Source organism: Chiloscyllium punctatum, chromosome 2 (genome assembly GCF_047496795.1).
Source record: "Chiloscyllium punctatum isolate Juve2018m chromosome 2, sChiPun1.3, whole genome shotgun sequence".
Taxonomy (NCBI): domain Eukaryota; kingdom Metazoa; phylum Chordata; class Chondrichthyes; order Orectolobiformes; family Hemiscylliidae; genus Chiloscyllium; species Chiloscyllium punctatum.
Window position 1 is genome coordinate 33,195,665 of NC_092740.1, and position 17,911 is coordinate 33,213,575.

Here is a 17,911-nt window from a genome sequence, read left to right on the forward strand (position 1 = left end):
TTTCTCCTTCATATATTTGAATGTTTCATTCCATGCATAGATATTTCCAATTATTTTAAAAATCATTTAGCCTTAAACTTATCTGTACATCAGATTGACTTTCAAGCTTATGTTGAACCCCTGATATTTAACTAAATTTTAGTGACTCCATATCAGAATCAATCATGAGTAACCAGCAGCAGCAATGAAGCAATATGTAAAATAGATCAATATATAAAACCCATTAATCACACTTAAATTCCAGTTAACTGCTGTTAAAATGGAAATAATTAAACTTGATAAAACTATAAGCTGTAGAAACAGAAGCAGGCGATTCGACCCATCAAGTCAGCTCCACCATTCAATTAGATCATTGCTGATCTGATCATTCTCAACTCCACTTTCCTGCCTTTACCTTTACTGAATAAAATCTGTCCGTCTATGTCAGCCTCAGATACATTTAATAACACAGCCCTGGAGTCCTCTGTGGTAAGGAATTCTAGATTCACTACCATTTCAGAAAAAAAAAATTCTCCTCATTTCTGTCTCAAGGGAGATTATGCCCTCTGGTCCTAGATTCTCCCACCAGGGGAAACAACCTTTCTGTATCTATTTAGTCAAGTAGCCAAAAGAATTTTATATTTCAATCAGATCACCTCTGATTCTTCGAAGTGCCAATGAGTACAGGCCCAAACTTCATAGAATCCCTACAATGTGTAAGCAGACCACTTGTTCCATCAAGTTCACACCAACTCTCTGAAGAGCATCTCACTCAGACCCACTCCCCTACCCTACCCTATTCCCATAGCCTTGAATTTCCCATGGCTAATCCACCTTGCCTGCACATCCCTGGATACGATGGGGAATTTAGCACGGCAAGTCCATCTGACCAGCACATCTTTGGACTGTGGGAGGAAAGCAGAGCATTCAGATGAAACCCACGCAGATATAGGGAGGATGAACAAATTACACACAATCGTCTGTTGGTAGAATCAAACCCTGGTCCCTGGCAATGTGAAGTCTCAACCTCTCCTCCTTACCTGATATCAACCTCGTGAACCTTTAGACTGCCTCCAATGCTAGTACATTTTTCCTTAAATAAGCGACCCAAAATTCTTTGCTGTATTCCAGCTGTGGTCTCACAAGTTTGTTATATAGTTTTAGCCAGACCTCCCCACTGTTGTATTCTATTCCAATTTAAATAAAGGTCAACATTCCATTTGCCTTCCCTATTATCTCCTGAACTTGTATGATTTTTTTTGTGATTTACATACAGGGACTTCTAAATCCTTCTGTGATGAAGTTTTCTGCAGTCTTCTTCCATTTAAAATAATATTCAGCTGCTCTATTCTTGTTGCCAAAGTGCATAACCTCATATTTCTCCACATTACATGATACGCTATTTTAGCGTTGCTCTAAGTAATATCAAGAAATGAAACAGAGATCTGGGTCAACACATTGTCGTACATCAGTGTAAGGTGTCTATTCAAGAATGAGGTAAAGAGAAAACAGGGATCCAGGCCAGTTGGCATATAATTTATCAGTTATAATGAGCAGGTATCTATCTATAAGGAAGTTTTAACAATGTATTTGGAAAAGCACACCATGATTAGGACACACCAAAAAGGTTTTACACAAAGGAAATTAGCTTGATAAATTTATAACGTTTTAAAGATTCAAGTAGTAGAATAAATATAGGGGAACAAGTAAACGTGGTTCATTTGGATTTCCAAAAGATGATGTGGAGTTTGCACATTCTCCCCGTGTCTGCGTGGGTTTCCTCCGGGTGCTCCAGTTTCCTCCCACACTCCAAAGATGTGCAGGTCAGGTGAATTGGCCATGCTAAATTGCCCGTAGTGTTAGGTAAGGGGTAGATGTAGGGGTCTGGGTGGGTTGCGCTTCGGCGGGGCGGTGTGGACTTGTTGGGCCGAAGGGCCTGTTTCCACACTGTAAGTAATCTAATCTAATCTAATGATAATGTTCCACACAAACTTTATTTATTTAATAAAACAAAGGCTGTTGCGTTTGGGCAACATATTAGATTGGACAGAGGATTGGTTAATGAGCAAGAAAGTAAGAGTATTCTCAAATTGATGGACTGTGACTGGTTGAGTTTTGCAATGATCAGCTCTAGGGCTTCAATTATTTACAGTCCAATCTAATGATTTAGGCAAAAAGACAGCAATATATCAAAGTCTGCAGTTGATATAAAGCTAGGCAGGAAAGCAAGCCATGAGGAGAAAATAAACAGGCAAGGTGAGTGGGGCAACAAGATGACAAATGGTATTCACGTGGGGAAATGAGAAGTCATTCAAATTTGTTGAAGTAGAGAAGAGCAGAATATATTTTAAAAGATGTGAAACTTGAATGTTGATGTTCAGAGATTTGGGTGTGCTCATTTAAGGAACACAGCATGCACATGCAGCAAATAGGAAAGCAAATGCTATTTGGCCTTTATTGTAAACAGATTGGAGTACAAGAATAAAGTCTTCCTTCAATTGTACAGGGTTTTGTTGAGACCACACCTGGAAACTTTAGTACAATTTTTGTCTCAATTTTTAAAGGAGGGATCAACTTACATGGGAAGCACTATAGATTGGTCCCAGGATGGCAGAGTTGTTCTAATGATGAGAAACTGACTAAAAAAGTGTCTATAATCACCAAATAGAGATCATGTGACACAATGACAGCATCCCTTCCTGAATTAGAAATTCTGGCTTCAAATCCCACATCAGGACTTTGCAATGTAGTCAAAGAGATTGGATACCAATTTGGAAATCCTCCCAAGAGATACCAATGACAGGCAGCAAGATTGGGAGATTCCTGGTCCTGCCATACTATGGAAAGAGATTGGAGTTTCTACAGTTCCATGACACAGAATGCATGTGAACCAACATTCTGCCACAGAAATCTGGACTCCAAGATTGGGAGGATAGGGGCTTTAATGAATAGATCAATTGTCTTGGCTGGGGTGGGGGGGGGGGGGGGGGGGATTCCAAAAGTAGATCAGATTGGAGCCAAGGACACAAGGTTTGATCCAATTTCAGTTGGTTTTATTTCCTGCTCACCCAACCAATCCAGGAGATTCATGAGTTTAGAAAGGTGAGAGATGCTCTGATTCAAGACCAATCAGAAGCTTGACAACTGAACAGTTCTTTTCCTTAAGCAGGGAATCTAGAATTCAAGGATAGTGCCTCAGACTGATTATTTCAAACTGACACAAGGAGAAATTTCTTCAATCATAATAGTTGCAAATCTTTGAAATTCTATACTACAGAGGATTGTGAGGATGTGTGAATATACAGAGGAACCTCGATTATACGAATGACGTGTGCAGGGAGTATTTTGTTTGGATCATCAAATGCCGGATAACACAGTTTAGCCAAGCATCAAGACCATGCAATCTTGTTGGGATAAGAGGTTCCTCTGTATTCAGATTATTGTTCTTTCAAAATGAAGGGATACAAGGAGCAGGTGAGTAAACGGAGTTTTTTAAAACCCAAGATCGGCATCAATCACAGTGAGAGGCAGGACAGGCTTTCTTCTGCTCCTATTGTGAATGTTCATATTAAAGGCATGACAGTATCACAATAAAGTAAACAGCTCCATGTCTGAAGTACCTTCAGTCTTGTGTTTTGGTGTCCCAGTAAATTAGATCCTTTTAAGGTAGAAGCAGTTTTACTTTTTCTCATTATTTCTTTCCTCAGGTGTGCTGCATCAGTTTAAAATCTGTTAATGAAATATTGGACACAGCAAAAATGAGATAAAGTGAGGTTATTCTGTAGTAACTTTAATGCAGCTTTTCTTAAAACAGTGCTTGTTATAAAAGACATGATCTCATTGAATATTACAGCAAATGCAGTGGGCTGAATGGTCTACTTCTACTCCCATGGGCTGTCTTAAAGCCAAGATGAGCTGTCCATTCTCACTCTGGCTCAGCTGCTCAGTTTCACATATTCACTGAGTCCTGCTCACTCCTCCTCTCTCTTGTTTCTTCCACCTGTTTTTCCTCTCAGTCTCCCACCCTCACTACGTTGTTTTTTTCCTCTCTTTCTCATTCACTCATTTTATTTCAGTCTCTCCCTCTCTCCCGTTTTTCCCTCTTGTTCTATCACTCTCCCACCTGTTCTTCATTAAAAATCGCACAACACCAGGTTATAGTCCAATTGGAAGCACTAACTTTCGGAGCACCTGATGAAGGAACAGCGCTTTAAAAATTAGTGCTTACAGTTAAACCTGTTGGACTATAACCTGGTATTGTGATTTTTTACTTTGTACATTACAGTCCAACACCAGCATCTCTAAATCATGAACATCTGGATGTCTGTCACATTTGTTCTCTTACTCACTCCCGTTTTCTCCCTCTCTCAACTCTCGCATGTTTCTCTCTGCCGTCACCTGTTTCTACATATTTTATCTATCACGCATTCCCTCTCTCACTTACTTTCCTTCCTCTCTCTGTCTCTCTCGCACACACATGCACTCAACTTCCTCACACCCAGTCACAGAATAGAAACTAAACCATACGACCTGTCTGCATTTGGCCCATAATTGAAATTACTCCACAGAGGCTGGTATCCTGTCACAAAGTCACCCCATATTCACATGTGCCTGGTACTTGACACTGTCCCATCTTCCTCAGAGACAGCTCTCAGAATGAACAGAACCCCTGACACCCCTGTTTATAATCAATCAGTCAGTCAGTCAGCCAGCCAGCCAGCCAGCCAGCCAGGGTTCCCCAATTTGACCAGGCCAAATTACTCCTTGTCTTCCTCCCTTGCACTATCTCTCACTCGCTCCTCTCCCAACCTCCCTCGCCCCCCAGCCCTATACCTGCCACTCTGTCCTTTACCCAACCCCTCTCTATCCTTTACCCCACCCCTCCCTGCCCTTTACCCAACCACCCCTCTCTCTGTCCTTCCCCTTCTCTCTCACTCACGAACCCTTCTCTCTCCTCCCCCCCACCCCACCCCCTCCCAGCCATCCCCCCTTCCACCCAGTCCTCTTCACCCTTCCATCCCCTTCCCCCACCATCGCCATCTCCCTCCCCACACCCCTCTTCCCCGCCCCCGTACCTCCCAACCTTCCCTTCCACCCTCCCTCCCCACCCCCTCCACTTCTTCCCCTCCCCACCGCCAACCCCTGCCACACCCCCCACTTTCCCCACCCCCAACTTTCCACAACTCCCACTCCCACCACCCCCACTTCCCCCCCACACCCGCCTTCACCCCCCTTTCCCCACCCCCGCTTACCCCCTTCCTCCACCTTCCCCCACCCCCGCTTCCCCCCCCTACCCCCACCCCCGCTTCCACCCACCCCCACTTCACCCCCCTACCCCCACTTCCACCCACCCCCACCTCACCCCCCTACCGCCACCCCCGCTTCACCCTCCCACCCCCGCTTCCCCCCCAGCCCCACCCCCACCACCCTAGCCCCACCCCCACCCCACCCCCCTAGCCCCACCCCCACTTCCCCCCTAGCCCTACCCCCACCCCCGCTTCCCACCTACCCCACCCCCGCTTCCCTCCTACCCCCAAATTTCCCCCCCACCCCGCTTCACCCCATCCCCCATCCCCGCTTTCCCCCCCCATCCCCCATCCCCGCTTTCCCCCCACATCCCCGCTTTCCCCCCCATCCGCGCTTCGCCCCCCATCCCCGCTTTCCCCCCCATCCCCGCTTTCCCCCCCATCCCCGCTTACCCCCCCCACCCCCGCTTACCCCCCCCCACCCCCCGCTTTCCCCCCCCACCCCCCGCTTTCCCCCCCCACCCCCGCTTTCCCCCCACACCCACCCCCCATCCCGCTTTCCCCCACCACCCCCCCCATCCCGCTTCCCCCCCCACCCCCCATCCCGCTTTCCCCCCATCCCCCATCCCGCTTCCCCCCCCCATCCCCCATCCCCGCTTTCACCCCATCCCCGCTTTCCCCCCCATCCCCGCTTTCCCCCCACTCCCCGCTTTCCCCCCCCATCCCCCCATCCCAGCTTTCCCCCCATCCCCGCTTCCCCCCCCATCCCCGCTTTCCCCCCCATCCCCGCTTTTCCCCCCCAACCCCATCCCCGCTTTCCCCCCCCCATCCCCGCTTTCCCCCCCCATCCCCCCTTCCCCGCTTTCCCCCCCATCCCCCGTCCCCGCATCCCCCCCTCCCCGCTTCTCACCCCCATCCCCCCGTCCCCCGCTTTCCCCCCCATCCCATCCCGCTTTCCCCCCCATCCCCGCTTCCCCCCATCCCCGCTTCCCCCCATCCCCGCTTCCCCCCCATCCCCGCTTCCCCCCCATCCCCGCTTCCCCCCACATCCCCCATATCCCCGTTTCCCCCCCATCCCCCGCTTCCCCCCCCATTCCCCATCCCGCTTTCCCCCCATTCCCCATTCCCAGCTTTCCCCCCATTTCCCCATCCCCAGCTTTCCCCCCCTCCCCGCTTTCCACCCCCATTCCCTCCATCCCCGGCTTCCCCCCCATCCCCGCTTCCCCCCACCCATCCCCCCATCCCCGCTTCCCCCCCATCCCCATCCCCGCTTCCCCCTCATCCCCTCATTCCCCGCTTCCCCCCCATCCCCGCTTTCCACCCCCCCCATCCCCGCTTTCCACCCCACCATCCCCGCTTTCCACCCCCCCATCCCCGCTTTCCACCCCCCCATCCCCGCTTTTTCCCTCCCCATCCCCATCTCCCGCTTTTCCCTCCCCCCCTCCCCGCTTTCCCCTCCCCCCTCTCCCGCTTTCCCTCCCCATCCCCGCTTGCCCCATCCCCGCTTTCTCCTCCCCCCATCCCTCGCTTTCCCCCCATCCCATCCCCGCTTTCCCCCATTCCCATCCCCGCTTTCCCCCCCATCCCCATCCCCGCTTTCCCCCCCATCCCCATCGTCCAGCTTTCCCCCCCATCCCCATCCCGCTATGCCCCCCATCCCCATCCCCATCCCCGTCTTCCCCCATCCCCATTCCTGCTTCCCCCCACTCCCCATCCCTGCTTCCACCCCCCATCCCCCGACTTGCTCCCCCATCCCCTATCACCCGCATTCCCCCCCATCCCCAACTCCGCTTCCCCCCTCCCATCCCCGCTTTGCACCCCCATTCCCCATCCCCGCTTTCCCCCATTCCCCTCCATCCCCGCTTCCCCCCCATACCCCCAGTCTCCCGCTTTCCCCCCCCCATCCCCCTCGCTTCCCCCCCATCCCACCACCATCCCCGCTTCCCCCCACCATCCCTCGCTTCCCCCCCCATCCCTCCCAGTCCCGCTTCCCCCCCCATCCCGCTTCCCCCCCCATCCCCCGCTTCTCCCCCCCATCCATCCCCGCTTTCCCCCCAGTCCCCATCCCCGCTTTTCCCCCCCATCCCCATCCCCCGCTTCTCCCCCACCCATCCCCATCCCCGCTTTCCCCCCCACCATCCCCATCCCCGCACTTCCCCTCCCAGTTCCCCATCACCCCGCATTCCCCCCCCATCCCCACATCCCCCCACATCCCCCATTCCCGTTTTCCCCCCCATCCCCATCACCCGCTCTTTCCCCCCCACCCATCCCCGCTCTTTCCCCTCCATCCCCATCCCCGCTTTTGCCCCCCATCCCCATCCCACTTTCCCCGCTTTCCCCCCCCATCCCCGCTTTCCCTCCCCCCCATCCCCGCTTCCTCCCCCTCCCCCCATCCCCGCTTTCCTTCCCCCCCATCCCCCCCCCATCCCCGCTTTCCCTCCCCCCCATCCCCCGCTTTCCCTCCTCCCCCATCCCCGCATTCCTCCCTCCCCCCCATCCCCGCTTTCCTTCCCTCCCCCATCCCCGCTTTCCTTCCCCCCAGACATCCCCGCTTTCCTTCCCCCCCCATCCCCGCTTTCGCTTCCCCCCCATTCCCCGCTTTCCTTCCCCCCCCACTATCCCTGCTTTCCTTCACCTCCCCCCACATCCTGCTTTCCTTCCCCCCCTCCCATACCCGCTTTCCTTCCCCCTCCACATCCCCTGCTTTCCTTCACCCCTCCACGCTTTCCCTCCCCCCATCCCCGCTTTCCCTCCCCCCATCCCCGCTTTCCCTCCCCCATCCCCGCTTCCCACCCCCCATCCCCTATTCCCACCCCCCATCCCCTATTCCCACCCCCCATCCCCTATTCCCACCCCCCATCCCCGCTTCTCCCTCCCCATCCCCACTTTGCCCCCATCCGCGCTTTCCCTCCCCCCATCCCCGCTTTCACCCCATCCCCACTTTCCCCCCACATCCCCATCCCCGCTTTCCCCCCCCATCCCCATCCCCGCTTTCCCCCCCCATCCCCATCCCCGCTTTCCCCCCCCCATCCCAATCCCCGCTTTCCCCCCCCATCCCCGCTTCCCCCCCCCATCCCCATCCCCGCTTTCCCCCCCCATCCCCATCCCCGCTTTCCCCCCCCATCCCCATCCCCGCATTCCCCCCCCATCCCCATCCCCGCATTCCCCCCTCATCCCCATTTTCCCCCCCATCCCCATCCCCGCTTTCCCCCCCCCATCCCCACTTCCCCCCCATCCCCATCCCCGCTTTCCCCCCCATCCCCATCCCCGCTTTCCCCCCCCATCCCCATCCCCATCCCCGCTTTCCCCCCCATCCCCGCTTTCCCCCCCCATCCCCGCTTTCCCCCCCCATCCCCGCTTTCCCCCCATCCCCACTTTCCCCCCCATCCCCATATTCCCCCCCATCCCCACTTCCCCCCCCATCCCCATCCCCGCTTTCCCCCCCATCCCCATCCCCGCTTTCCCCCCCATCCCCATCCCCGCTTTCCCCCCATCCCCATCCCCGCTTCCCCCCCCATCCCCATCCCCGCTTCCCCCCCCCATCCCCATTCCCGCTTCCCCCCCCATCCCCATTCCCGCTTCCCCCCCCATCCCCATTCCCGCTTCCCCCCCCATCCCCATTCCCGCTTCCCCCCCCATCCCCGCTTTCCCCCCCCATCCCCGCTTTCCCCCCCATCCCCACTTCCCCCCCCATCCCCATCCCCGCTTTCCCCCCCCATCCCCATCCCCGCTTTCCCCCCCCATCCCCATCCCCGCTTTCCCCCCCCATCCCCATCCCCGCTTTCCCCCCCCATCCCCATCCCCGCTTTCCCCCCCCATCCCCATCCCCGCTTTCCCCCCCCATCCCCATCCCCGCTTTCCCCCCCCCATCCCCGCTTCTCCCCCCCATCCCCATCCCCGCTTCTCCCCCCCCATCCCCATCCCCCGCTTCTCCCCCCCATCCCCATCCCCGCTTCTCCCCCCCATCCCCATCCCCGCTTCTCCTCCCCATCCCCGCTTCTCCCCCTCATCCCCATCCCCGCTTCTCCCCCCCATCCCCATCCCCGCTTTCCCCCCCATCCCCATCCCCGCTTTCCCCCCCATCCCCATCCCCGCTTTCCCCCCCATCCCCATCCCTGCTTTCCCCCCCATCCCCATCCCCGCTTTCCCCCCCATCCCCATCCCCGCTTTCCCCCCCCATCCCCATCCCCGCTTTCCCCCCCATCCCCATCCCCGCTTTCCCCCCCCATCCCCATCCCCGCTTTCCCCCCCCATCCCCATCCCCATCCCCGCTTTCCCCCCATCCCCATCCCCGCTTTCCCCCCATCCCCATCCCCGCTTCCCCCCCCATCCCCATCCCCGCTTCCCCCCCCATCCCCGCTTTCCCCCCCATCCCCATCCCCGCTTTCCCCCCCATCCCCATCCCCGCTTTCCCCCCCATCCCCATCCCCATCCCCGCTTTCCCCCCCCATCCCCATCCCCGCTTTCCCCCCCCATCCCCATCCCCGCTTTCCCTCCCCATCCCCATCCCCGCTTTCCCTCCCCATCCCCGCTTTCCCCCCATCCCCATCCCCGCTTTCCCCCCCATCCCCATCCCCGCTTTCCCCCCATCCCCATCCCCGCTTTCCCCCCATCCCCATCCCCGCTTTCCCCCCATCCCCATCCCCGCTTTCCCCCCATCCCCATCCCCGCTTTCCCCCCCATCCCCACTTTCCCCCCCATCCCCATCCCCGCTTCCCCCCCCATCCCCGCTTCCCCCCCCCATCCCCGCCCCCGCTTCCCCCCCCCATCCCCGCCCCCGCTTCCCCCCCCATCCCCGCTTTCCCCCCCATCCCCGCCCCCGCTTCCCCCCCCCCGCTTCCCCCCCCCATCCCCGCCCCCGCTTCCCCCCCCATCCCCGCTTTCCCCCCCATCCCCGCCCCCGCTTCCCCCCCCATCCCCGCTTTCCCCCCCATCCCCATCCCCCCCATCCCCATCCCCGCTTTCCCCCCATCCCCATCTTCCCCCCCCATCCCCATCCCCGCTTTCCCCCCCCATCCCCATCCCCGCTTTCCCCCCACATCCCCATCCCCGCTTTCCCCCCCCATCCCCATCCCCGCTTTCCCCCCCATCCCCATCCCCGCTTTCCCCCCCACATCCCCATCCCCGCTTTCCCCCCACATCCCCATCCCCGCTTTCCCCCCACATCCCCATCCCCGCTTTCCCCCCATCCCCATCCCCGCTTTCCCCCCCATCCCCGCTTCCCCATCCCCGCTTCCCCCCCCCATCCCCGCTTCCCCCCCCCATCCCCATCCCCGCTTCCCCCCCATCCCCATCCCCGCTTTCCCCCCATCCCCATCCCCGCTTTCCCCCCCCATCCCCATCCCCGCTTTCCCCCCCATCCCCATCCCCGCTTTCCCCCCCATCCCCATCCCCGCTTTCCCCCCCCATCCCCATCCCCGCTTTCCCCATCCCCGCTTTCCCCCCCCATCCCCATCCCCGCTTTCCCCCCCATCCCCATCCCCACTTTCCCCCCATCCCCATCCCCGCTTCCCCCCCCATCCCCGCTTCCCCCCCCATCCCCATCCCCGCTTCCCCCCCATCCCCGCTTTCCCCCCCATCCCCATCCCCGCTTTCCCCCCCATCCCCATCCCCGCTTTCCCCCCCATCCCCATCCCCGCTTTCCCCCCCCATCCCCATCCCCGCTTTCCCCCCCATCCCCATCCCCGCTTTCCCCCCCCATCCCCATCCCCGCTTTCCCCCCCCATCCCCATCCCCGCTTTCCCCCCCATCCCCATCCCCGCTTTCCCTCCCCATCCCCGCTTTCCCCCCATCCCCATCCCCGCTTTCCCCCCATCCCCATCCCCGCTTTCCCCCCATCCCCATCCCCGCTTTCCCCCCATCCCCATCCCCGCTTTCCCCCCCATCCCCATCCCCGCTTTCCCCCCATCCCCATCCCCGCTTTCCCCCCCATCCCCACTTTCCCCCCCATCCCCATCCCCGCTTCCCCCCCCATCCCCGCTTCCCCCCCCATCCCCATCCCCGCTTCCCCCCCCCATCCCCGCCCCCGCTTCCCCCCCATCCCCGCCCCCGCTCCCCCCCCCATCCCCGCTTTCCCCCCCATCCCCGCCCCCGCTCCCCCCCCATCCCCGCTTTCCCCCCCATCCCCATCCCCGCTTTCCCCACATCCCCATCCCCGCTTTCCCCCCCCATCCCCATCCCCGCTTTCCCCCCCATCCCCATCCCCGCTTTCCCCCCACATCCCCATCCCCGCTTTCCCCCCCCCATCCCCATCCCCGCTTTCCCCCCCCATCCCCACTTTCCCCCCACATCCCCATCCCCGCTTTCCCCCCACATCCCCATCCCCGCTTTCCCCCCACATCCCCATCCCCGCTTTCCCCCCATCCCCATCCCCGCTTTCCCCCCCATCCCCGCTTTCCCCCCCATCCCCGCCCCCGCTCCCCCCCCCATCCCCGCTTTCCCCCCCATCCCCATCCCCGCTTTCCCCCCCATCCCCATCCCCGCTTTCCCCCCCCATCCCCATCCCCGCTTTCCCCCCCATCCCCATCCCCGCTTTCCCTCCCCATCCCCGCTTTCCCCCCATCCCCATCCCCGCTTTCCCCCCATCCCCATCCCCGCTTTCCCCCCATCCCCATCCCCGCTTTCCCCCCATCCCCATCCCCGCTTTCCCCCCCATCCCCATCCCCGCTTTCCCCCCATCCCCATCCCCGCTTTCCCCCCCATCCCCACTTTCCCCCCCATCCCCATCCCCGCTTCCCCCCCCATCCCCGCTTCCCCCCCCATCCCCATCCCCGCTTCCCCCCCCCATCCCCGCCCCCGCTTCCCCCCCATCCCCGCCCCCGCTCCCCCCCCCCATCCCCGCTTTCCCCCCCATCCCCGCCCCCGCTCCCCCCCCCATCCCCGCTTTCCCCCCCATCCCCATCCCCGCTTTCCCCACATCCCCATCCCCGCTTTCCCCCCCCATCCCCATCCCCGCTTTCCCCCCCATCCCCATCCCCGCTTTCCCCCCACATCCCCATCCCCGCTTTCCCCCCCCATCCCCATCCCCGCTTTCCCCCCCCATCCCCACTTTCCCCCCACATCCCCATCCCCGCTTTCCCCCCACATCCCCATCCCCGCTTTCCCCCCACATCCCCATCCCCGCTTTCCCCCCATCCCCATCCCCGCTTTCCCCCCCATCCCCGCTTTCCCCCCCATCCCCGCTTCCCCCCCCATCCCCGCTTCCCCCCCCATCCCCATCCCCGCTTCCCCCCCCATCCCCATCCCCGCTTCTCCCCCCCATCCCCATCCCCGCTCCCCCCCCCCATCCCCATCCCCGCTTCCCCCCCCCATCCCCATCCCCGCTTCCCCCCCCCATCCCCATCCCCGCTTCCCCCCCCCATCCCCATCCCCGCTTCCCCCCCCCATCCCCGCTTCCCCCCCCCATCCCCATCCCCGCTTCTCCCCCCCATCCCCATCCCCGCTTCTCCCCCCCATCCCCATCCCCGCTTCCCCCCCCATCCCCATCCCCGCTTCCCCCCCATCCCCATCCCCGCTTCCCCCCCCCATCCCCGCTTCCCCCCCCCATCCCCATCCCCGCTTCCCCCCCCCATCCCCATCCCCGCTTCTCCCCCCCATCCCCATCCCCGCTTCTCCCCCCCATCCCCATCCCCGCTTCTCCCCCCCATCCCCATCCCCGCTTCTCCCCCCCATCCCCATCCCCGCTTCTCCCCCCCATCCCCATCCCCGCTTCTCCCCCCCATCCCCATCCCCGCTTCTCCCCCCCATCCCCATCCCCGCTTCTCCCCCCCATCCCCATCCCCGCTTCCCCCCCCCATCCCCATCCCCGCTTCCCCCCCCCATCCCCATCCCCGCTTCCCCCCCCCATCCCCATCCCCGCTTCCCCCCCCATCCCCGCTTCCCCCCCCCATCCCCGCTTCCCCCCCCCATCCCCATCCCCGCTTCCCCCCCCCATCCCCATCCCCGCTTCTCCCCCCCATCCCCGCTTCTCCCCCCCATCCCCATCCCCGCTTCTCCCCCCCATCCCCATCCCCGCTTCCCCCCCCCATCCCCATCCCCGCTTCCCCCCCCCATCCCCATCCCCGCTTCCCCCCCCATCCCCATCCCCGCTTCCCCCCCCCATCCCCATCCCCGCTTCCCCCCCCCATCCCCATCCCCGCTTCCCCCCCCATCCCCATCCCCGCTTCCCCCCCCCATCCCCATCCCCGCTTCCCCCCCCCATCCCCATCCCCATCCCCGCTTCCCCCCCCCATCCCCATCCCCGCTTCCCCCCCCCCATCCCCATCCCCGCTTCCCCCCCCCCATCCCCATCCCCGCTTCCCCCCCCCATCCCCATCCCCATCCCCGCTTCCCCCCCCATCCCCGCTTCCCCCCCCCCATCCCCATCCCCGCTTCCCCCCCCCATCCCCATCCCCGCTTCCCCCCCCCATCCCCATCCCCGCTTCTCCCCCCCATCCCCATCCCCGCTTCCCCCCCCATCCCCGCTTCCCCCCCCCATCCCCATCCCCGCTTCTCCCCCCCATCCCCATCCCCGCTTCTCCCCCCCATCCCCATCCCCGCTTCTCCCCCCCATCCCCATCCCCGCTTCCCCCCCCCATCCCCATCCCCGCTTCCCCCCCCCATCCCCATCCCCGCTTCCCCCCCCATCCCCATCCCCGCTTCCCCCCCCCATCCCCATCCCCATCCCCGCTTCCCCCCCCATCCCCATCCCCGCTTCCCCCCCCCCCATCCCCATCCCCGCTTCCCCCCCCCCATCCCCATCCCCGCTTCCCCCCCCCCATCCCCATCCCCGCTTCCCCCCCCCATCCCCATCCCCGCTTCTCCCCCCCATCCCCGCTTCTCCCCCCCATCCCCATCCCCGCTTCTCCCCCCCATCCCCATCCCCGCTTCCCCCCCCCATCCCCATCCCCGCTTCCCCCCCCCATCCCCATCCCCGCTTCCCCCCCCCATCCCCATCCCCGCTTCCCCCCCCCCATCCCCATCCCCGCTTCCCCCCCCCATCCCCATCCCCGCTTCCCCCCCCCCATCCCCATCCCCGCTTCCCCCCCCCCATCCCCATCCCCGCTTCCCCCCCCCCATCCCCATCCCCATCCCCGCTTCCCCCCCCCCATCCCCACTTCCCCCCCCCCATCCCCATCCCCATCCCCGCTTCCCCCCCCCCATCCCCATCCCCGCTTCCCCCCCCCCATCCCCATCCCCGCTTCCCCCCCCCATCCCCATCCCCGCTTCCCCCCCCCCCATCCCCATCCCCGCTTCCCCCCCCCCATCCCCATCCCCGCTTCCCCCCCCCCATCCCCATCCCCGCTTCCCCCCCCCCATCCCCATCCCCGCTTCCCCCCCCCCATCCCCATCCCCGCTTCCCCCCCCCCCATCCCCATCCCCGCTTCCCCCCCCCCCATCCCCATCCCCATCCCCGCTTCCCCCCCCCCATCCCCATCCCCGCCCCCGCCCCCGCTTCCCCCCCCCATCCCCATACCCACCACCCACTTGCCCGTTCCCCTCCTCCCCACTTTGCCCCCCCTGTCCCCCCCTCCCCTGTCCCTCTGTCACCTGATGTTGTCCTCTCACTCCGGTACCTTTCCCGCGCTCTCATTAAAACCAAACGGCCGTGCGTTCGGACTGAACCAGTCGGAGGAGCGGGGGGGGGGGGGGGGCGGGGGGAGGGTGATCAGTAAACAACAGAAAGGAGACGGCTGCCGGTGTGAAACAAAATCTAAAGCATCACAGAGGAATACAATATATTAACTTAGAAAATGTAGGTGCTATTCAACAGACGTCTTCAAAGAGTTTTGCAATGAATTTGAATTGGTTTTACGATTCTCCTCCTCCCCTTTCATTTCGTAGCGGCGATGAATGCGAGTCTGCACACGCGCAGCCGCCTGATGTTGGGTTTCTGGCGCCCCCCTGTGTCTGGGAGGAGTCGGTACTCCATCTCCTGAGAGAGGTCACAGCCAAGTCTCTCACAGTGCACTGCTGGGGAGGAGCCAGTGTTCCACTGGGGTGGACAAAGTTAAAAATCATATACTGGATTAGTGGTGCTGGAAGAGCACAGCAGTTCAGGCAGCAACTTCGCTGCTCGTTGGATGCTGCCTGAACTGCTGTGCTCTTCCAGCACCACTAATCCAGTATTTGCTTTCCAGCATCTGCAGTCATTGTTTTTACCCCAAAGTTAAAAATCACACAATTGAAGGCAAGGATGCCTCAAGGAATGGTATATTGGCGCCACCAAGCAGACGCTATGATAACAGATGAATGGACATCGCACAATAATCACCAGACAGGGGTGCTTCCCCCCCCCCCCCCCCGACAGGGAACACTTCAGCAGTCAGGGACATTCGGCCTCGGATCTTGGGGTGACTGCCCTCCAAGGCAGACTTTGGGACAGATAGCAACACGGGGTGGCTGAGTGCCAAGTTCGGTACCCATGGGGATGTCCTCAACAGGGACCTTGGGTTCATATCACACCAAGGGTCACTACACTGTACACTCTCTCACATATATACACAGGCAGACACTCTTACATAATCTCTCACTCATGCAGACCCTTTCTCATATACACGCTCTCTCTCATACATGTACAAATACACACCCTACACTCATACCCTCTCCCATGCTTATACTCCATCACAGTCACACACACACTTTACCAAGCTTGTACATGCGCAAATACACACTCTCTCACATGTACTCACTCTCTAATGCATGCACACACACATGTAAGTCTATGCGGTGAATTTGTATTTGCAGAATTATATTTGCAGATACATTTAATTTGGTAAAAAAATGCACAATCTGCAGGCAGTCAATCCATGTAATATTTTGTAAATTCCACTTTGGAAATAGAATCAGTCTGACTCAAGGTTGGGATACAGACTGGCTCTAACCTCACACCTTTAATGCATTGTCTGAGCTGAGATGTCACCTTTTCTTAAGATAACCTTAAGTTATCTTGAGAAGGTGACTTAAAAGAAGTTCTGGGATTTACATATTAATGAACGGAAACCTGCAACCCATTCTAAAAGATGAAAGACTTAACAACAATCTAAGTTTGTTCAATATATAATTTCAGTTGCAAGGCACTGTAATCTTTTGCTATAAATTCTGTGTCTTATGGTCCTGCTCCATAACTAACTGATGAAGGAGCAGCATCAGAAAACTAGTGCTTCCAAATAAACCTGATGGGACTGTAACCTGGTGTTGTGTGATTTTTTAACTCAGTTCATTGAGCAAGTACACAGTGCAGTGGGAAGGATTGGAAAGTTTGATTTTAGTCTTCTTGATGTTTTGATTCCTCCCCATGAGGATGCTTGATGCAGATTCAGTGTAAAACCTTTCAGTCCGTCTGAAAATACATGCCAATTTTTTTCTTGAGTACAGTTACTTTTTGGAGTGTATTCTGATACTTTATAACTATCAAAGTTTCTTTTGCTACTCCCAATTTTTAACCAAGTCAGAATGATCCCTTAGTTCTCTCAGCCAGGAATATAATTAGCTGGTAATGAATAAACAAATGCAGTAATTATAATTATATTCAAAAGCACAGGGATCACTCATTCAACCCCAAATACTGCACAAAAAACTCAGTTACATCTGAACATCAATTTGATTTATCCACTTTTGACTTCTACGTTTTCCTACCTTCCAAACTGATGCAAGAGAACTGACCAAGAGAAACTAGAGATGATATTAAATGCTGAACAAAAGGCATACAGATTGGCAAGAAAAAACCGATACATCTGAGGATTTGGAACACTTTGGAAGTCTGCATAGGAGGGCCAAAGGATTAATTCGGAAGGGGAAAATAGTGTATGAGAATAAGCATATGAGAAGAGAACGTTTACATCTACACCTTCATCTATCTTCTTGTTCACCTCTTCAAAAAACTCAAATTTTGTGAGACACATTTTCCCATGCACAAAGCCATTCTGACTATCCCTAATCAGTCACCGAGTCATAAAGTCATACAGCACAGATCCTTCAGTCCAACCAGTCCGTTTTTGAACATGATCCCAAATTTAACTAGTCCCATCTGCCTGTTCCTGGCCCATATCCCTCCAAACATTTCCTCTTCATGTATCCATCCAATGTCTTTTAAATGTTATAATTATACCCATATCCACCACTTTCTCAGGAAGTTCATTCCACACGCAAACCACCCTGTGTGAAAATAATTGCGTCATTTTTAAATCTCTCTCCTCTCACCTTAAAAATGTGCCCTCTGCTCTTGAAATCCTCCATCCTAGGGAAAAGACAACTACTGTTAACTCTTTCTACACCTCTCATTATTTTATAAATGTCTATTAGTTTGCCTCTCCACTTCATACGCTCCAGTCAACAAAAACGTCCCAGCCTATCCAGTCTTTTTTTCTAACTCAAGCATTTTATACATTTTATAACAGGCCACGTCCTGGTTAATCTCTTCTGAACCCTCTTCAGCTTGATAATATCCTTCCTATAACTGGACGCCCAGAACTGGACACAGTATTCCCGAAGAGAACTCACCAATGTCCTGTACAACCTTCACATGACTTCTTGACTCCTATACTCAAAGGACTGAGCAATGAAGGCAAGCATGCCAAATGCCTTTTTCCTGTCTCTCAGAATCCCCTCCAACTTACCCACCACTGACATAGGGCTCACAAATCTGTTGTTCCCTGGCTTTCATTGCAGCCTTACTTAAATATGGCACAATATTAGTAACCCACCAG

General features: G+C 58.4%; 1 protein-coding gene across 3 annotated transcripts in view; it reads right to left on the reverse strand.

The window, feature by feature from the left end:
* cenpu (centromere protein U) overlaps positions 1-15,056 on the reverse strand; it is a 55,481-nt gene extending 40,425 nt beyond the window's left edge. Inside the window, exons 1-2 of one of the 3 annotated variants that reach the window (XM_072595177.1) lie at positions 14,950-15,056; positions 3,600-3,708 (exon numbers count right to left, since the gene is read on the reverse strand). In XM_072595177.1, the coding sequence (XP_072451278.1) occupies positions 3,600-3,671 (72 nt within the window). In that variant the 5' untranslated portion in view covers positions 3,672-3,708; positions 14,950-15,056. Of the gene's footprint in view, positions 1-3,599; positions 3,709-4,509; positions 4,746-14,753; positions 14,880-14,949 lie in introns of those variants that run through there. The other 2 variants (XM_072595159.1, XM_072595168.1) reach the window with 2 other exon arrangements.
* Between the last annotated feature and the right edge of the window lie 2,855 nt (positions 15,057-17,911).